The sequence below is a fragment of the Buceros rhinoceros genome, unplaced genomic scaffold (assembly GCF_000710305.1).
Source record: "Buceros rhinoceros silvestris isolate BGI_N320 unplaced genomic scaffold, ASM71030v1 scaffold8408, whole genome shotgun sequence".
Lineage (NCBI taxonomy): Eukaryota > Metazoa > Chordata > Aves > Bucerotiformes > Bucerotidae > Buceros > Buceros rhinoceros.
Window position 1 is genome coordinate 52,443 of NW_010427377.1, and position 22,443 is coordinate 74,885.

At 37.1% G+C, this 22,443-nt stretch overlaps 1 protein-coding gene across 1 annotated transcript in view; it reads right to left on the reverse strand.

Annotated features, from left to right (window-relative positions):
* Window positions 1-22,443, reverse strand: part of THSD7A (thrombospondin, type I, domain containing 7A) — a 107,049-nt gene that overhangs the window by 43,510 nt on the left and 41,096 nt on the right. Inside the window, exons 7-11 of the mRNA XM_010141861.1 lie at window positions 19,122-19,356; window positions 15,600-15,715; window positions 13,343-13,475; window positions 10,369-10,472; window positions 243-437 (exon numbers count right to left, since the gene is read on the reverse strand). Coding sequence (XP_010140163.1) covers window positions 243-437; window positions 10,369-10,472; window positions 13,343-13,475; window positions 15,600-15,715; window positions 19,122-19,356 — 783 coding nt within the window. The remainder of the gene's footprint in view (window positions 1-242; window positions 438-10,368; window positions 10,473-13,342; window positions 13,476-15,599; window positions 15,716-19,121; window positions 19,357-22,443) is intronic.

Here is a 22,443-nt window from a genome sequence, read left to right on the forward strand (position 1 = left end):
GCTCTTCCACCTTCTCTCCAGTCCCTTCCCCACGATCAAGAGTCTGAGACACAAGGCAGACTTTGCTCTCCTGAAAGGTTTATTTTTTGTGTCTAGACTATGATGGTGACATTGGGTCTGCTTTCTGCCACAATGACAAACATTGCCTGCTTGTCATAAGGGAACCACAGAACAATGCAGGCTTTAATCAAAACAGTAGCAATAATTAGTAAAAGATGCCTTATTTTTCTGGTTAATCTTACCGACAAGAGTGCGTTTTCTCGTCCTGACTCCTCCACAGTCCCCATTACAGGAAGAAAACTTTGACCAGTTCGTAAACTGACAATCATCTTGGCAGGGAATCTGGCATGTCTGTGTTAAGGATGGTAATGGGCCAGCGTATTTAAGGCACTCACTGATGTCAGCCTGTCCTCCGTCTTGTCTGCGACAAGTAATTGCTGGAAGCCAAAGGGATAGAGTGTTTCAGCAATTTTTTCAGTAATGTCTCTATTCAATTTAGTAAGTCTACAATATCCTACCACAAAATCACACTGAAAGCCCAGAATAGCTATACAATAAACTAATTTTTGCCATCATTTATATCTTGAATGAATACATTTGCCATTTCTGACTTTTTTGACATTCTGCTTCAATTACTATTTATCATGACTTACCAGGGAAAAAAAAATAATCTCACAGACAATTGTAAATATTATAAAGGAGCACAATATTATCCAAACCTGTTATAGCACTTTTCACATTATCATTTGTCCTACAGATACAGTCGAACTCAGGCATTTGAAAACTTGCAATACCATTTTTCAGTAGCTGAACAGTGTACAAGCTATGAAGTTTTACCAGCAGCATATATTTTAGTAAAGGGTATAGAGATAAAATTCAGAAACATATTTGGGTTTCTGGATACCACTTAACCACTCACAACAGTATTGCTGCCTAATGTGATTTTCAGTCTTGAAAAAGGGTTTAAAGACAAAGCATGTTGGCTAGGGGTGGAATATCAGCCAATAAGGGTAGAGCTTTTTATAACGGGATAGCCATGTCCTGCATAAATTATTTTTACTTAGAAAAAAAGAATTTTCTTAAGAAGACTTCCAGTGGCACAAAGGGAAGAAGTTGGAACATAAGGATTTATAAAGAACAGAGCTGTTCCATTCACACAGTTAACAGTGCTCTATTATTGTTTCTCATGGATGTATTTTTTTAACATTGTTGCTTATCTACTATTCTAACCTAAGCCTCAGTAAATCTAACTTTACTTCCTTGCCCAAAACAACATAAAACTTATTACAAAGTAACAAGACTGGAAAATTCTAGTTTTTCGTTTACACAATAGAATTATATTTATGCTTCTTGGCATCTGACAGCACTCAGCAGATGCAGTATCTCATAAAGACTGTGAAAGTAATTTGGGTCACCAATTGTTGCAGTAACATTGCATCCAAACACAATATATCATTCTGTGGACACAGGGTGAACACAAGGGTTTATATTACACTGCAGTACATAATTTAAGCATATTACTTCAGTTGTACAGACCGTAATTGTTTTATTGGCATGTGAATTGAAAAATTTAAAATTTTACTAACTAAACTAACATGGTATAATCAAGTTCAAGTGTTGGAGAAAAATGGGTTTTGAATGCAAAGTTTCAAAATAAAACAGAAAACTGGCTATGAGTTACGTTCTTCCTGGAGAATACTTATTTTTTTTTTGATTGCTGTAAGACACTTGTAAAGGCTGATCAACCCACGATTTCTGAACAAAAAGTCTTTTTTGTCTGACAGTTCTAAACTGAATTTCTACCTCATGATGACAGTAGGAAGCTGAACATGATGACCCACATAGTCCATTTCAAGCCTTTTGTACCTACTAAAACACATCCAAAGGTCCCAAGTGAATTGTTTTTGCCAAACGTCTGTGGTAAAACACTGTGACAGGGTGGGGGGATCGTTTTTCCCGAGATGCTAAGCAAACAACTTCCCTGATCCTTGACTGCCCTTTGGAGCAGGGCTGCCAGCACTGTTTGTAATAGGCTCAGTACTGCATTAAGTTGTGCTTATTGGGGGACTGACCAGCTGTACATTGTCTAATACAATTATTCTCTCAAATCCTATCAATATTGGTGTAGTTCGCATAAGGAAAGCCTTTTTTTTCCCCCTCAGATATAATTATACCGATTCGATGGGCAAAATCAAATATCTAAAAACTGAAAATCCATACGACTCTTTTAAGGATCTGTTAACTACTGTACCTGCTACAGTATTTCTAAATTTACATAAATATTTTGGAAAAAAAAAATTCAAACCAGTATCTTCCAATACAAGCCTAGCCTATGGTTTTGGAGTCCTGTGAGATCCTCTTCTCTGCTAGCAACACCCATCAGTTTCCCTGAGGTAAAACCACATTCAGACTACTTCCACCATGCGGAAATTCACAGAGATCAAATCCAAATCCTCTGTCTTGAGTTTGACCTTGGCATGTGCATGCATCAGCAAAATTAATTGCATTATCTTCACTGCATTCTCAGGGAGATACAGGCTACCATTTTTAGCAAGGAAAACTATACCTAGCCAAGGGCTAAAAGACAGTCCACTGATAAACCAAATAACTTTTAATAACCTTCTTCAAAAGTTTAATACCAATTTTAGATACTGCCTCTCCATCTACTCCTTTGATAGGCCATAAACATTGTCTGTTGAAGAAAATTCTTTCTTTCTAGGTAAAATGAGTTTTTCTAAAGCCAATATTAATTCCCTCATCTCTCTTGCTTATTAAACATTACTCTGTGGGCACATATTCACTCTGTCATAAAATTTTTCAGACTTACATTAGTGCATCTAATTTACATCAAGCAGACCCAGGTGAGATGCTCCCCTGAGGATTAACACTGTATTTTTCCCAGATTAACTGTCAGCTATATTGTAGCAATCAAAGAAGGAAAACTTCATTCTTTAGAGCTAAATATTTCACCTTAATAGCAACACAAATTACAGGACAGCTTGGCATACGAAATCAGTTCCTGAATCTTAATTTTCACAGTGCCTGTCCATAACTATTTATGTTACTTCTAGTTGACAAGCTGTGGATGATGTGCTCTATATTCCATTTTCCTATTGTTATTCTACAGCTTCAAGCATCAATTTGAAAGGTTTATAATCCTTGTGACTGTTGAAGATCAGGTATTTTTCCATTACTTAAAGCAGGGATTTTGACAATTTTTGACAATTTTGACATTCTGTTAATACAGTATTTTTGGCCAGGTAAATGTCTTCTTTGACACCTGAAATGTTCCTTCTTTTAGTGGAGTTACTTTTTCCAGTTGCAACCTAATTTGGGCAAACTCATCTCCAACCTATCTGATCAAACCCATGGTTATTTAATTATACTCCCCAGAAGTTTCCGAGATCAATGATTAACTCACTCCAAGAGAAGTGTCTTCAACTACTATAAAGCCATGCAGAGCCAGACTAATTAATTTGCCTATAGAACCATGTTATGCTTACTACAGACATTATCTGTAAATAGGAAGAGCACGGTACTTCTATTACTGAATTAAGCCCAAGTAATTGTTAAGTGAAAAACATAAAACAGGAGCACAGCTAACGGAAAAATCAAATTGAACATCGAAACCATTCACTTACAAAATTGTTTTGTTACTTAGCAATTATTATCTCCCAGAAGAAAGGTGTGAAATAAACTGCATTTAAAATCTTATAGACAAGGGACTTTGATGTAATTAAAACTTTATCTGATAGCATTGTTTCCACCAAGCCAGCGGGGACTACAGGCATAACGAAACTCCAAGACTGTATTTTAACAAGCCTTGTTATGTGTGGGTTTACATAAAATCCTTGCCAGTGTTACTATCATTAGCATACTTCACTGAGATGTGAGATTCAGTGACTCCTACACCTAAAATTATTTTCTCTACCTCCCTTGTTTTACAACACACTTGCGATACCATTTTTTCAATTGTTAAGGATTTTTAACAACAATAATATTCTGTTTCATTTCTAGAAAGGCAAGAATTATTTCAGCACACTAACTTCTCCTACACCTACTATCAAAGCTGCCGAGTCTATGATTTCATCTATGCCTGTTTCTTTTCCTGTGCAACATGGCAGACCAGGCACTGCATGACATGCAGTGTATCACAAAGTCCCTTAAACAGGAGCGGGTGCCAATAATATTGTGAAAATACAAGACGAAGGATTCTTAATGTGACAAAGAGAATAACGATGTGTTTTTGCTGGATGAATTTGTCTGGAGATTATGGCTCTTGTTCTATCAATAAAAAATGAATTTCTCATGTAAATACTGCTCTTGAGCACTGTTATCCAAATTCTTCAGTACAAAACCTGAAGCTGCCTGTTGTCCTTTGCAGTGACTACAATATGAACCAGGCAATAGCGCATTCTCATCTGTTTAAGTCCTGACTTTGTTACAACAGTAGTTCATAGCTCCATGAAGCAGCAGCACTCCTTCATGATTTTGTCTCCTTTCTCGTGCTTTTCAATAAAGGCACAAAAACCCCGCAAGAGCAAATCCCCCCTGCCCTCATAAGTGATGCCCAGAGAGGGATGCTGCTGTCGCTGCTTTGTCATAGTGAAAGGAAAGGGCTTTTGACCACCAGCTCTGCCTCCAAGCTTCACCGCATATCAAACAAGCCTACGAGGCCTCCTCATGTATTCATGGCCATCCTGGGAAGCTTCCTCCAATTCCCCAGCTCCACTACCTTTCAAATTACATACAGCCTGCAAATGAAGAATAGTGAGAGCTGGGGATCAGCTCTTTAATAATGGCCAATTCTCAGCAACATCAAGTATAACTATTCAGATATTTTCTCTGACAGCCAGATTTTTTAAGCTTCTGCTTAAATTTTACAAACAACCTTCCCCTTGCTATTACAGAATACATTGGCAGATTTCACAATTTTCATCCCATCCCTCCTGCACAACTCTGAGGAAGATTTATGGTGGCAAGGACTGCAGGCTGTTCATCCTTTTGCAAATCTCTTTTCGGTCACTGGGATAGCCCTTACCATGTGCATCCATCCATACACATCATGATGTGATTAGGCTGTAGCAGTGCAGGCACTCAAGCTTCTAATCTGGTACATATCCTCTTCACTAGCATTGGGATGCAATCCAACAAGCCCTATTTAAACACATAGAAGCTACTGGCAAAACAATCCTTTTAGTAAGTTTCCTACATTTTCCTGTACAATTCACAAGCTATTTGAACTGTATTTCTAAGTTCCTCCAGAAGTCACAGGAGCTGAGGATTACCAACGAAGATTTTTTAAGATATGAATGTAAAGTAGCACATACCTAAGTTGTTCACAATTTCAAACCTCATACATTAATCTATCCCACTGAGCAGATCACTACTTTGAAGTTACCTATGTGATTATAAATGCCAGCCTTAAAAATACAAAGTAGTATCTCTTAGCATACCCTAGTTGGAGCAGGTTCCTTGCACACTGAGTTTTATAGACCACGTCCCCATCAAATACTAGTAGTCTGGCTTATCAAGCATTTTCTCTCTTGTTCTGGTTTTTTTAATATTTTGGTATTTTATGTTTGCTAACACTTTGTACCTCTCACTCCTGAGTTTCAGGTAACTCATCAAGACTTCTGGTCAATTTACCTTTATTAATTGGGAAACAGCTTATGAAAATAAATGCCACATAAATGATGTTGCAGTAAATATGGCTTTTCTCTTCATTTCCTGCTCTTGTTGGGTAGGATCAAAAGGAAGGTTCAAATCCTAGCTGATAAAATACTGTCTTGAGGGTTTTGAACAAAAGAAAGAAGTCTTAAATCACTGCAATTCTGTAATACTTCCTGCCCTGTGTATCCACCATTACAAGCCATTTTACCAGTGATACAACTGCAAAGTTTTATTCATCATATAAATACAATACATTGGATGTGACTGTCTGCCTTGTTCAAATAAGGTTCATGACTACAATAATGAATTTGCTGCTCAAGTATTAAAAGCTAGGTAACTATGCTTAGGTTTAGATATAAATATCTGACCATCTTTTACATGAATAATTAAACCCTTTTCTCTTTAAAAAAATGCAAAGAAATCTTTTCTTAAAACAAACCACTGAACTTTTTCTCTTTTCTCCACATTGACCTAAGTTCTAATATTGTGACATGTTCATTTAAACTGACATGATTTGTAATAAAGCCTTCATTTTACAAGACACATAAAAACAGAGCTGTCTTTAACAATGAATCACAATTTTAAACTTCATGATTCACCCAAGTATCTCTTCTGCCAAGGAAAACAAATGTGATAAAGAAGCTGGAGGATAGAAACATAAACAATAAAGCTGTGAACTGCATACGCTCTACAGACTCTTAAGATCAGGCACCTAACCAGTCATTTTTAATCATTCCTAACTTCTAGTTTTTCCTTTAGATTTAATTATCTTTCTGACTAAAGTAAAATATGAATAGTAACAGTCTATTTTGTTCAAAATACACTGCTAATGAACACACAGTCAGATGTGCCTTTTCCCTGGTGTACATTCCTATTGCTTCTTATTTAACACTTGCTGATACATTACGTGTTACAGTGTTTGTGCATAGGCAATCATATCAGAAACAGGACAAACTAATAGCACTAGCATCATGCACCTGCACCAAAAAAGAGGAACTGAGAACTGTTCCCACATATAAGAGTGCTTGTTCTACTGAGTATTGACACAAATTGAAAGGACAATCCACGGGAAACCAAAGAGCTAAGATTACTTCTATAAGATTATTGTTTTACTTTGTCATCAAGAGTAAATTACCAGAAAAAGAAGAATGAATGTGTCACTTGTGCATTTATGAGCATCAAAAATGCTGAGAGAGATCTTTTTCAATTGAAAAAGAAATGTTATGATGTCTACAGTTCTCACAGTATGGTAAACATCTGCACAGAAAACAACAAACAGTTAAACAACAAACAGTTAAACGTACTGTTCAAAACGTCTGTATTCCTCTATCACGTTATAAATGCAGTATCAGAATGTTGTACCAAGCAGATTTCATATTTCAGTGTTTATAGCATTTCCTGATTTTGGGATGGTTCAAAGGACTTGCACAGTAGTAGCTCAGTCTTTTCTGTATCTCCATCACAAAATAATCTTTAAATAACTGATTAGTAGTACAGAATTTTTAATAATGTATTATCACGCAACGTTTTCCATAGCCTGTAGAAATTTTATGAGAAGCCAAGTGTGCAGGAGGGAGCCAAGAATTAGCAGGGTGAGGTGATAAAACCTCTTCCAAAGTCTTCCTTCAGAAACCTTTCTCCTATAGTCCAGGGAAGATCTCGGTCAGGCAGATGCTTGCTCTCCAGTCAGCCTCCCTTCAGTGAGCACCTTGCATGAAATCAACTCTTGTGCAGGGGACCGAACAAAACAATGTCCATTACTGAAAATACACACATGGCTGTGTTCATGGCAGATTTTTAAATGTGAGAGGGAACAGGGAATATATTAATGCCCTGTGTAGGAGATAACCTATATAAAACAAATAAAACACACTATCCACGTTGAAAATGCAATTTTCTGAGGTGTGAAGTAAATAAAACTCCAACTGATAATCTCTAAAATTGCATAAGTATGCTTTCCAAAGTGAATGTTACTTTTGTGCAAAAAATCAACTTTTCTTCCAAGCAATACTCATTGGAAAGGTGCTCAAGAAACCAGAAAACATTTTACTTTTCTCAATCTAAAGAAAAGCTGTTCTAGCTCTTACAGAACATCAGTTTACATTACTGAACACAAAAGTAAGATATATTCCACACTTTGTCAGGTATTAAAACGCTGAAACATGATACATAATATACTTGTGCTCGAAACTTATATTTTATGTTGATTTACATCACTTACATCAATGGCTCTGCCTTTAATGCCTGTAACTTTCACCACTGCAACATGCTAGACAATATTTAGATTCATATTTAGAAATCTGGACTGAGGCACAAATAATCTTTGGTTATCCGATTTAATAACTTCCTCTGTGAATACTACAATAAAATTTATACTTGGTATACACTGAAGCAGGAACAAAGAAAAATCTCCCCTTTCTAACAGTTGATCTCAAAAACATTTACAGAATTCTACGAAAACCACCCGCTTTCTTCAGGCTTAGCTGCTCCCAGAGTTCTTAATTAATGATTGCTCATCCTACCACTTGACCACATTACACTAGAGAGCTACTTCCATTATATCTGCTTGTAGGAACAAGAGTACTGCTTGAATACATAATCGTCCACAAGATCAAACTCTGTGTAGTACCAAAGGCAAATTCTGCCAGCCAGTTTTACCAGATTTGAAAACTGTTTGCCCAGTAATTCCAAAATCTTGAATTATTCTGTATGTGTGTGTACTGCATGATTTGAGTGACAGTTAAAAAACAAATAAACTCTCATGACACACAGGAGTAATAAAAGCCAATTCACATGCACTACAGTTAGCTATCTATCTTTATTAACTGACTTTGAGGAAAAGTCAAGAGATGTAGGTACTACCACACAAATAAAGACAATACTTTGTACTATCTGAACTCCTACCATTAAAGACATAAATCCTATTTTCTCTGTGAATAATCTGAATGTATCCTCCAGAGATGCTAGAAGTAGATTAGTTGTACACCTTTGAAAGAATTACCATAGTTAGAAGTCTTCTGTATTAGAAGGCAATACCTTCAGGTTTCATTTTGTGGTAAGTCCTCAAATGATCTCCTGTAACACTTTCTGAGTAAGTGGTAGGAGTTACTAGCTTAAGATTTACTTTATGACTTTTTAAAGTATACCATAACCTTCTCTAATACTGCAAGGAAATTCTTGAACAATTCATTTCCACAGTTAGCAGTGTCCTTGCTCAGGAATCCCGCAAACTGCTGAGCCAATATTGTTTTAGTGGATAGGAGTTTGCACTCAGAAAAGGCTAAGGTAAAAAATCTTCCTGGAGTTCAGGGTTGACTAGTAGTTCAAAGCAATTCAATTACTGTAACACAGTAAGCAGGAACTGCAATTATTCTCATGCTGAATTTATTTAATGCACCTAAAAAAGCCCTTCTCCTGTCTATACTTAACAGACTCACACATACACAATTCTGTTAAAACCACAAAAATCTCTACAAAGACAGGAGGTGACAGAAAAGCTGGATTTGGATGCAAAAAATTATCTGCTATTAAACGGAAATGGTGGAAAAAAGTCTGGATATTTGGGCTCAAAGCGTCAGTGGTTTTGAAGTCCAACCAGCAGCTCATTAAGAGCACTGCACCTCAGTGGTTAATTCCAGCCAATTCTGTTTAGCATCATTAATACCCTGTACAGAAAGCATCCTCAGCAATTTTGGGAAAAACACCAGTTTGAAAGGAGTAGTCAATACCTACCTGGAGGGTAGGGCTGCCATTCAGAGGACCTTGACAGCCTGGAGAAATGGACTGGTACTGAACTTCTAACAGCGTAAATGAAAAGTCCTGCATCTCTCACGCTCTCATTACTCTCTACAACTACCTACTTTGAAGGTACAGAGAAGAGAAAGCCAGCCAGACTGTTCTCAGAGATATATAGTGAAAGGACAAGGGGCCACAGACATGAACTGCAGCAAGGGAAATTTTGGCTCAGATATTAGGGAAAAAAATTCAGTGCTAGACTGGACAAACACTGGAGGAGGTGCCCAGAGAGGCTGTAGGATCTCCACCCTGTGAGATACTCCAATGGTGTTGAGACAAGGCCCTGGACAATCTGGTCCGGTCTGAGTGGGATCTAACTTTGAAACTTGGTAGAGGGTTGGAATAAATAACCTCCAGAGTTTCTTTCCAGCTCAAACTTATTGTAGGATTCTCTGATCCTAAATTTTCAAATACTTAGAAGGAGCAGAAGTCTTATATTTGGTCTAATGGATATACCCATAAATATTATCTTCATATTCTCATCGCATGAAAAATGTCACATTTTCACGGGTGAATTTACACAGATGTTTTCACAAAAAGAAGCACGTAAAGTCACCCATCCCCTTCTTTTTTACTTCTTTTTGAAAACGTACTTTCCACAAACATCTCTGCAAACTTGCTTCAGTTAAGGATGGTGAAATAAACTACATAAACAATGAAATTAGTAACTAATATGGTATCTATACTTAAAATTAACACTGATATTTTATGAATTAAGCATTTGCCAAATACCAGTTAGGATGGACCCTATCACACTAGCATTCAGTATTTTCCTTTGCTGATGCATATAAAGATAGATGGAACTAATATTAGGTTATAATGACTACACTTTGAGGCACTTCCGACACCAGTGCAGCTATAGATTTCTGAGGAATAAATGACAGAAACAACAGGTCTAACCTCTTGCTTGTAGCCCAGGTCCACAAGTCTCATGTGCTCCTGGACTGTCTTGGCGCACGTACCATGGTACTAGCTGGCACCTGCGCCACTTGTGGGTCTTCCATCTGAAATGAGGGGGAAAGCAATCAAGTTCAAACAACCCATGTAAGCTTGTAGCCATCAAAACTGAGGCACCACAAGTGCGAGATAGTACTAGAAACCACCATAAGCTGTTGCTTATTATTACTTACTGGTCAGAGACAATTCACAACAAACTACCAATACCATAAACATTTTCCTCTTTCTTGTTAACTTTTTTGTTCTTTTTAGGATTAGACCATTAAGAACACAGGGAAGGAGGAAAAGAAGGGAAGTGAAAGCAAACCATATATATTTTCAAGGATTTCAAAGTACAAAGGTACATTAACACTACCTAACAAACACACAGTGAATACAAACCACAATATAAGGATCATACATTAATACAAAGCATTAACACACTTAATCAAGATGTGAGAAAGAAATTTCAAAAAAGACTATTATACAAAATAATAAAATTATATGACTTGAATACCCCTTTAACAGAAGAACTCCTTTGCTACAGATTATATCTGAGCATGCTCAGAGTATCCTACTAGCCAATAAAATGACATGCTAAAATTTGAAAAGTAGATTTAGCAAAGTGACACTAACATCTCAAAAAAACAAGCACGGACCCATTCCAGAAGGACGAGTTTTAAATACTACTGTACCCTAATAAACCTCCCCTCTTTCTCATTTTCTCTCCCTGTGTTTGGTTTTTATTTTCACCTATTTCAGTGAAGCAAAGATGTGTTGAATTTTCCCAAATACACTCCAGAGGTAAGACTCCAGGGCTGATTTCTGTTCATGCAGTATTGGGAGTGTCTTTAGGCAGTAAATACTGTCAAATATAGGTGTTAGTGCATTTCTTCCTCTTTTCCTTTTTTCCTCTTCCCCAGGTCTTTTCTCCCCATCATCCCTGTCCCCTCTCTACCCTCGCCCCCAAGGCACGCCTTGCAACACAACAAATGGAGCAATTCTGCCATGCTTGAAGCACAGACAAAGATGAGGTCAGATGAGCAAAGTCTTAGGATTTTTGTTTTCTTTTGTTTTCTCAAATTTCAAATTATATGAAAAAAAGGGTAAAGTTTTCACAACAAATTCCCTTGCTAATCTTCATCTTCCACATACTATTCCAAAAGAAGAAATCAGAAGCAAATAGGAGTCCCAGGTACAGCAAAGCATTGGGATAGTAGGTTTAAAAAATTGCAAGGGTGCCTCAGGCAATCCCAGAGCACCTGGGGTCTCGGGTAGCTGAATGGCACCACCTTAAAAATGTGGAGCCAACCAAGAGAACCAACACAACATGAATACAACCATATCAAAATAAAACACAGACAAAAAGAACTTGGAACAAACTTTGATAACAAATGCAATGATGTGCTGCTTAAATTATTCTATTATTAATGGCTACAAAACTTTTACAAAGTTCCCTTCTAGTGCTGCAGAATAACCTAGACCTTAGGTATAACATATCCAGGCAAGTCTGGTTATTGTCACATCTCTGAAATAATCCACAGTTTTCTGAATTACTCAGAGTGGGAGGAAAAAAATGCTACGTCCATAGTAAAAACCATCAGCTATTCTCATATCTAAAATTATCTCAATGGTTTTACACCTCAAATTTCATTGCAACCTGCTTCTGCGGGCCAGCACCCAAACTAAGGCATGAGCCAAGCTGTGTGTGTGAATACATCTGTTGCAGCATGTGTATAGGTCAGAAAGACACCTAAGGAAATATATAGAAAATGTGTTTAGCATTGGTTCATGTCACAAAATGTAAATGACCTCATCTACCTCTCCCAAGCAACTCTTCTTTCTTCTGTTCAGCACATTATCATGAACCAGCTCAGGTAAAATTTGATACTGAGAATAATAAAGGGATGAGCAGCAGCAGCAGCCAGCATTTTAAAAGACAAAATTCTGACTCTGTTATTGACTAGAAAAAGTTCTCGAGATATACTTCTCTGATATTTGGAGTGCTGATTTTGGTAGCTTCTCAATGCTCTTTTACATCCTTTCATATCTTTGTTATATACAGTGTGATCTCCTAATGAATTTGCAATGATAATTCTTACAAGATGATGAAAGCAATACATTTCTTTAATCTCAATTTGTTTTTGCTAAAGTGAGCTTAATTCTATTTGTACCTCTGCAATAGAGAGTAGTTTCACGGGAATTAGCAGGTGGTGAAACAGAACATTGTCTTCTAATAAATGTTTGATTTTTTTTATTATTATTATTATTCTGTCAAATAAATCCAACCAACTGCATTGGAATTTTCTAAACTATGCCTGTATCAACAACCAGATCTTGTGATATGTCTAGACCTTCCCACGCCACTCAGAAGAATACCACAAAACTGGCCAAAGATTTTCCTAAGCAGTTATGGTGGAGATCCCCACCTGCCAGAACAGTCCTCAGCAGAGGATGGAGAAGATTAGATCAAGACAGAGTTATGTATGTTAGGGGATATAATAAACTATGGACTGTCGTGGGGCTGGCAAAGACGGAATGATGGAGGATACAGTGTGTGGCACAACGTGGCAGCACAACTCAGCTCTCCTAAACAGATGAGGCTGCATTTCAGTGCTTCGGGTAAATTAGAAAGGAAGATTTTTTTCTGGTTGTATAGCATGTCAAAATAGTTGCTAGGAAAGATTTATCCTGGGAAGTAATTCTTAGTTGTTGCAATGTTCCTGCAAACGAACTGGAACCAAATGAACCAGTGATTTACCGTGGGCCCAACTGAGTGTATGTATCTCTTCTGAAACCTTGATTTAGCTAGGTATCCAGTTTCTCTACACAGTACATATTAGAAAACACTTCCTGTTAATAAGTGGAATTCAGAAAGCTTTAGAGGTAGCACGAATTGAAAAATCATGTCTGAGGTCTCTGTGGTTGATTAACATACCTGTAGGTATAGCAGACGGGAGAAGCTTCACATTCCTTTTCCTCAAACAAAGAGTCTGGGCAGTCACGACCACCGTTAGCAGGCAGCTGGATAATGACTCTGTGCCGGGACTGCTTCTTTACTGTGACACCCCCTGCAAAGAGTAGAAGTTCTTGTTTCCCCTGCTATTGCATAGGTATGGCAGTAATTAGGAGAAAAGTACAATTTAACATAACAGATATTTGAACAGATTGCAATAATATTGACATGCTATTTTGCCCATAAGCAGAAAATTAAGCTTAATAGATAGAAGACTTTAATCTCAGCTAAAAGCCAGGAAGCAGAACTAAACAGAAAGCAATGCCTGCAATACGGAACAATTGAATATACAGTTGAAATGAATACACAGTTCAAGTTAACAAAAAATAAACCATCTCAGTTTGCTTCTATTACCTACTTTATGGTTTCAAAGTGTAAGTTTGCCCTAATCATTTGCATGTAAATCCAGGAACAGAAATCCCACCCTAGAATTAATTTACAGTACACAGTTTTTAATTATTATAGTCACTCATTATAAATGACAAACAGTAAATAGTTCCTGTAGGAATTTTGAATTCAGTCATCTTCAGATACCAGTTCTTCAGGCAGAAAATTAAGAGAAAACCCACAAATCTATATCGGTTCCACAGCAATACCCAATACCCAAATCGTGTTATGTGAAAATCTTGAGGGTTTGGTGTTTTTTTCCCTTTTTGTTTTCCTAGAGCAGGAGGATGTAGCACAGACATTTGGCTGACTGGACTGATATCAGCTTTGGGTGGGTTATTACAGCAGATGCAGCTTGTCTGAACACAGAAGCGTGCTGGACCACAGCCAAGCAATTGTAATTAGGAGCTAGCAGTAGGAGAATCCCGGCGGTGACTCTCCACCACCTGGCTGCTTTTCGCACCAAGGAAACTCTTCACTCCTGAGTCAATCAGCTCCAGGAGATGCCAAGAGCTGGTACAAAGGGCAAGACATACGTGCAGCCCGGCAAAGCTGCTGACAAGCTTGCTGACATAAATGGGTAAACCCCATGAAATAAAAATTGCTTCTGTAGTTTAAAAATAGTTTGACTCACTGAACAGTCAAAATGCCTATACTTGAGGATACACTGTTTTATAGAATACTACACGATAGTTTGTAGTAAATATTTGTGAAGATATTCTCATTGCATCAAGAACTTCCTTAAAACCCACAGTAATGTGAACAGAAAAGGATGACATTTTTGTCCAAGATGATCTGACCCAAGAAAAAGAAAGAACAATTAATACCGCTGTAAAATAACACAGTATTTAATAATGAATAACTATTTAATAGATTCAGATTTAATGGTATTAATTCTCTGTTCTTCTTCAAATGTTATGAATTTAATCTTCCTAACCCTTTTTTTTTATTTGTTTGAATGCACTAAGCACTAGTAGGAATTACTGATAAAAATGCCTTTATGCTTGTGTCCTTTATAAAGCATAAAGAACTGGCTGTGACATTCAAAGAGAGTATATTTGATGCAACAATATCTTACACTCTGATAACATGGTAGCTGTGAGTAATCACAACGTCCCCCACAGGGATTGGCACCCTGTGGAACATGGGTTATTAAGAGTCTGTCTATAATAGTATATATTAGAAAAAAACATTTCCTGTTAAGCTTAGAAAAGAAAAAAAAGATAAGGCACAAAAATACGGCTGATATTAAGCCAGTCATCACTGTAACTTTGTGTATGATTTCAATGTAACAAAAATTCAGGGGAGAACTGAACTGCACTGTTTTTAAGATCTTTGCCAAAAGATCAATACCATAAAATGGTATTATAATGTATATTTAAATCAGGCCAAAAACCCAGCCAGAAGTATATACATATCTGTCTATCTATGTATCTACCTGCCTACCTATCACCTGGTACATAAAGCCTCAGGTTCTTCTGTTGAGCAAGCAGTACATGCATTTTCAAAGGCCAAATCCGACCATTTTATAATCTGACAATTCAAATGCTACAATTGTACAAGTATCAGTTTTGGTGTTATACTAAGAATATCTAAACATGCATATATGACATATACAGAAATAACTATTCCTTTCAGCAAACACACTATGTCCTCCGTGCAGTTGCTGTACCAGCTATTACATGTCCTCTGTCAGAAAGCGATATGCATAAGCATTCTGCCAACGGTGACCACTAGCCTAACTCCTTTCTTTCTTAAAACTTGTCTACTAGCACACAACGTATAAAATCACCTTCTTCACATGAAGAAGGGCACGATGTCCAGTCACTGAATGGAGTTACAATACAGTCCTTCCTACAGGGAAGCAGACAAGGCCTCACAGTTTCTGGTCGAAGGCTCTCAGGGCATCTAAAAGAAATAAAAAAGAAGCATTATCAAATAAACAATCATTCTGCAATGAAGTGGTGAGTCACAAGAGGTACTGAATGCCTGCGGGCGCATGCAGGGAGTGCTAGTTGCTAGAATTCATCAGGATAGAGCACAGAAATAAAAACTATTAGCATTTAATTATATCTGGTGAAAGCAAGCCAAAACTGGTGGATTCTGCACCTGGGGACTTAACTTATAAAAATCATCATTCCTCACTCACCATTCCGGACTCTGCTTTTGAGTGCTATTTTCAAGCTTCGAAATGATTATGAAGAAAAGTCACCTAGTTCAGCTTAGCAAAATATATTTTTAGCTCTTCATAAACTTACCAGAAGGGTAAACTCTGGAAGGGGAGCATATTTTAACTAAATAGCACTGTTAACCCAGGAACAAATAGGTATGAGCTGGCCACAATTATGACAGAAACTAGAAAAGGGTGTGAAACCACCAGATCAATGAAACTGTGAAAGACTGTCAGAAGGGACAGAAAACCTTACTTGTTTTAGGAAGAGGCTTTATCAGCATATAAAAGGGATTACTGGACTGCCACATATGGGACTTACTAACTCAGGGCATTTTCTCCATTCTGTTTTCCTATTTTTTCAAGGACAAACAACTGCAATGCTTGTTGGTTTTGTGTGCAATTCTTGCAATGCTGCCACACTTGTTTTCAGAATGATACAATAACTCTTGCAGAAGCACTGCACGTCATTAAAATATTTTAAAAATTACTATTGCCCTAAAAGTGTAGAGGCTGGATTGTCAGAGGAGCAAGTAAAGAAGGGAGAAAAATATCACTTCCATGTTTTAGAGCTCTTGGCTCCTTACAGTAAAACATTACTATGCCTAGCTTTTCCTCTTGTGGCTGCTGGATACCTGGGACCAGAGGGATGAGAGACCATTTTTGTATTTGGATTGGATAAGCTGGGGAAGCTCGGTTTGCGCTAGGCATCTTTCTTGCTAGGCTGAAGGGAGCACAGGCAAGTTGAATGATGAACGACCAAGAAAATGCAGTCTCCATGGTCAGTGGAGAACTATGCCTGTGCAGTATGGGAGGAGAAGGGTAAAGGAGAAGGGAAGTTGAGTTGCAGCTTTACAGGAACATACTCTTCAACAATAACGCTTGCTAGTTCACGATTTCCATCAGTTGTCTCTGCATTTTCCTGTCCATTCACATAAACTTCTCAGAGTATGACCCATTACTTTGAACTAGAAACAACTTCTTAGTCCTTCTTATAATGACATCTTCACCCTTTCTCGTTTCTCCCATAAAATACCAACATGAAAGACCATGAAATATTGTAGCTATAGTAACGTAAATCTTCATCACCTCTCTGTAAGTGCTCTCTAAATTTTTAAGTCAAATTACTCGTTTTTTTCTATGTGATTCATAAAATCAGATTATATATGCATGGGTATATTATATATGGTCAGGTAAACTTTAAAAAAATCATCTGCCACCAATCACATACATTGCCTACATTTTCAGAAATTTTCTCTAAGGTTAAAATTAAAAATGCCTTTGAAAAGTATTGAACATTGGCTTGCTCATGGCTTTTCCCTTTAAGAACAACAGAAATTATAAGCATACAAAGTCGTCTGAATTATATACATTTACTGTTTCAATTAGAACTTCATCTTTTGAGCACTGAACATTACAATTCCTCTTTAGATCCTTGGGCAATTAGCTCAATTCAAACATCATTTCTATCTTTTATATTGTTTGTATTTATTATACGGGGCTTAAAGGAAAGTATTGATTTTTTTCAGCCCTTACTCAAGGTCATATTAAACAGAAAAGATACAAGCTGAAGGCTGTAACTTCTGAGGTGGATAAGGCAAATAATATTGATTCTATTGTACCACAGTAATCTTTTTTATTAAGGGGAGTTTAAAATAAGGTTCCTCTTTACATTTTCATGTCAAACGTCTGGGTCTTTATGAAAGATTCAGTGATTTTAGTGCGACAATTTGAATGATCAACCAAGACTTTTTTCTTCTCATGTCACAGGACTCATTTATGACACATTAAACCAGCCCTCCTTCCAAAAATTTCATGTCAAATCAAGAAAGAGACATTAACAGCAGATTTAAAAAAGAAGATAAATAATTAGAGGGTTCTTCTAAATGTAAAATGAGAACCAAATAAAAGATATAATGTTAGCATGACCGAAGAGAACAGCATCTTAATGCAGATATACAACAATTCAGATTACTGGTCTTCCAGCTTGGATTCTGTCCTGAGTGTGACATAATTACAGACTGCCAAACTGCATGAAGATATTATCCAATGCGTTTTACTAGCAGCTAATCTGTATTTAACCCTGGTCATATATTATACTGTAAAATTAAATCATTGGGCCAAAGGGATCTCTTAAAAAAACCACATGTTCATGGTTTAATGTTGTCAAACTACTGTTCAAACTAATGTTTCAAACTAATGGCCTGTCATAACTGCACTATGCTTAACCTCCTTAGGCTGCTTCTGAGAAGATGCACTTACAAGGACTGTACTGTATTCAGATGTGAAACAATATTTTTGCATGAAACTGTGCTAATGAATATAGTGCACAGTTTGCTTTGAGGTACCACAAGGATCTTGGAAATGGTGCTGCACTGCATACCGCACACACACTCCAAGACTTTAACCTTGACTGAACCTGATGATGGCAAGGAGCCAACTGGATTTAGAAATCAGTCAGCTGTCACCAGAATCGCCACTGCAAATATCATAGAATCAAAAAATATTTTTGGGTTGGAAAGACCTTCAAAGGCTATCTAATCCAACCCCTGCTGCAGTTAGCAGGGACATCTTCAACCAGATCAGGTTGCTCAGAGCCCCATCCAGCCTGATCTCGAAATTTCCCAGGGCACCTACCATCTCTCTGGGCAACCTGTGCCAGTGTTTCACCAACCTCATTGTAAAAAAGTTATTCCTTACATCTAGCCCAAATCCACCCTCTTTTAATTTAAAACCATTCCCCCTTGCCCTGTTGCAACAGGCCTTGGTAAAAAGACTGTCTCCATATTTCTGATAGCCTACCCTGGATTACTGAGAGGAAGTAACAACGCCTTCCCAGAGCCTTCTCTTCTCCAGCATGAACAACCTCAACTCTCTCACCCTTTCTTCCCATGAAAGGTGTTCCATCCCTCTGGTCGTTTTGTGGCCCTCAAATACCCACAAAAATCAATAGTGAGAAAGGTATTATATAATCCTCCTGTAGCTCAGTTTTGTATTTTTTAAAGATTAATTCTTCCCGCATGAGAACACAAAGAAGGGTGTTTGGGTTTTTTTTGCCTTTGCATGCAGTCATTGGGGATACAAATATAAAGCAACAAAATCTAAAGATAAATACAGCCTGAAGCAGTTTTTTAAGATCTTTACTTTTTTGGGCCCACTTGTCCCACGTTGACTCTCACACAGATGACCTTTCTTGTCTGCATCCCCACGGAACAGGTGGCCTCCCCATTCCAGCTGGCAGAGGAGTTGAAAGCAGAGACAGACGTATCCTCTATGCACTGTCCCCACGGGCCGGTCTGCCAATGATACACAGTGCAAGAGTGTTCGTTACAGCTGCGTGTTTCCTGTAGTGCACTACTATTTGGGCACTGTACTCCTCCTGGAACAATAAAACAGGCCAAAAGGTCAGGAAGTGGAAGGAAATAAAGTGTTTTATTAAAAAAAAAAAACAAACCATAAAAACCTACTTTGAAATCTTATTAGTTACTTACTATCACCTTGATTGCATGAAAAAAGTGCTGTTCCTTTTTTCTCCTCTTCAAATGCCCAAAACTTCAGTCAACAGTTTACACAGAAAAGACTGTCATGGACAGTAAATACAAATGTGTACAATAAGAATGCCAAAATAATCATAACTTCTATAACACACTACTTTCATGTGCTCGGAGTAATCTATAGCCTTTTTACTACGGGGTTCTCAAGAGAACGCATAAGGAGGTATGAGGGCTCTAGACAGAAGAAATAGTTAAGTATTCTAGATATGCATGCGTAGTGACCACTGTTTATGTCTAATTCACAGATCAATTAAAAAGATTTTTGGAGCTCTTGTCCTAGCTCCCAGTGGATATTTGTCCGTGTTACATAATTACCAAAGAGGATGGCACAGCTGGCAATTTCAGGTCCAGATTGAGATAACAAAGGCTGTTGCAGGTTAAGATTAAAATGCATTCATGTGTCAATAATTGTGAAGAAAAGCACAGATAATGCTATCTTTGTTGTCTGGTTCCAGATAATATGTTCGGTTTCTTACAGTCAAGCACTTCAAAGCTAACCTGGCCTCCCAATCCCCTGAGTAAAGAAGAGATTTTTCCTATCAGACGATCACAGACAACTAAATGTCTAGCCCTGTGAGTATACAGCATGTCTGCTAGATCTCTGGTGTTACTACACGTACAGAATGTAGGTTTAAGCATTAATTTAAACATTCATGGCCTTCATAGGAACAAAAGGATGCCTATCTCCAAGCGATGGAGAAAGCCAGGGAAACTCTAAATTACATTTTAATCTCTCCTAAAAAACAAGAACAGGAAGAAAGATAACAGAAAGAGGAACTTTTTGATAGTTACCACAGATGCGCCATACACATTTTCTTTAAAACCAAAAATGTATGCTCACACCAAGAGCAAGTCAGAGAGCATATGAGCCTTTATATCCCAACATTGAACTTCAGGTTGACCTCCTGCTCTACAGACATGCAAGAGGGAAGGGGTTTTAAGCACTCAGTGTAGAGAGAAATTAAAATACTAAATGAAATCAAAGAAACAACAGAAATTTCAAGTACTCCAACACAAGTGTCACAAGCATGAAAACACTTTATACTCCAAATGGCTTTTGGGGATGTCTAGTTCTGCAGCAAATGTGAGGAAAGGGCCATTCTAATGAAAACATAGGACAAAATCGAAGCTCTCGAATTATTTCCATAGAGATATTTTTATCTACTGACTTTGGGCTAGAAATATTGATGCAACCAAGCAACAGTAAACATCAACTGAGTTGAGATGCTAAAGACTACAAATTTATAAGCTTTGCAAAGGGGGATTAAAAAGCCTAAATATGCATGCATGCAATTATACGACTGGAATTGTTTTTTAGCTCAGAATAGATGAAACTCAACTTTATCAGAATTGCTTAAAACAAGTCAATATGCAAAGCATCAAGACAAAATGTCACATGAATCTTCCTAAAAAAGGAAATTAAAAAATGGTAAAACAAAATTACAGTTATGTAGTATATTTCAAAAAGTTATTCAAGCATCTTCCTTCAGGAAATAAAAAAATCTTCTCGCTAACACCAGTACATAAGAATATAAGCGAGGAAATTAGGAAAGTAAGCGTATTTTGAAAAAAAAGAAAAAAGATCAAAGATAGCAAAATCAGAAATCACTTATTATGGAGAAAAATTCATCCATGAGTCGTCTAGACATGTTCACCCAGTACAAGAGTTAAAAAAGGGAGATTTTCTAAGAGATAAGGAAGGTTACTAAGTTAATTTCTATCTGATGTTACCTCAAAAAGAAACACAAGGGAAATATTTAAGTAAATTAATAAATTAAAGGAGTGCAAGGGGGAAGAAATATTTCTCCAAGAATGGATGCTATAGCCACCAGTTCGTAAGGCATTAGAGAATAAAATGACAACTTAGATTCAGTTTTGACAGCTATGAGAGAATGTACATTCAGGGACAAAAAAAGAGTGACATTGACTTGTAAATTAAAAACATTAGGTCATGATATTTGCGGTTCACTGGGAATCCAGTTCTGTTCAGATTAAACCAGTAGTTAAAAAAATATGCAAAGAATGAATAAAATGTGGAAATAATATTACTGAAATATAAACCAACTATCACTATTACCGAATCTTTTTAATACTAAAAATATATTGTCTATTTATAAACCAGCGTGCCAAACCAGTGTGCCATTCTCTCCAGGAAAACAGCAATCCCTCAAATTAAAATAGGCACAGAAAAAGCAGAAAGAGTTAGAAAACCAGCAGTTAGAGATGCCCTTTACAACATCTGCACAGGGTAATGATCAGGCTGCTCAAATTTCAGAGCGTTTCACCAAATGAGGACAGGTTTGACAGGAATAGAAAAGTTAATGAGTATCACAGAAGAAAAAAATAAAACAGGCATTTAGTTCTATCAGAATAAATGAAAAAGGGACATACCAGCCTAATTACTTTTTATAGAATACATGATCAGATGACTGTAAACAGCTGCTTGCTAGTTCAAAAAATAACGGTTTCAAGGCACAAAAAATAGAGCTGAAGCATTTCTTTTTAGTTTTGGCTACTTAAGCAAAGCCCACTTGGAAATGAAAGGCCAGTGTTACAGAGGGATTGCATATTACTCATAAAGAAAAGCAGAGATATGAGGGAACTCTTACTTCAATGTTTTAACAGAATTGTCATACACTTTCATTGCTTTCTGCCTGATTTGAAGGATGTTCAAGGATTGAATTTTATGTCTTTTCTGTGACACTGTCTTGATAACTTCCAGATTTCAAAATGTTTAACATTTTTAAAGCATTTAGGATCATTTTGATATCACTCATTTTACAACTGCATCTAGTTGTATATATATGCATTTCAAAACAGCTGGAATAATCTTAAAGTTTGAGAAAACATGTGATTGAAGTGCCTCTTGTAATCTAGAGAGTGAGGTGTTACTCATTTCTTCTTTGCAGCAG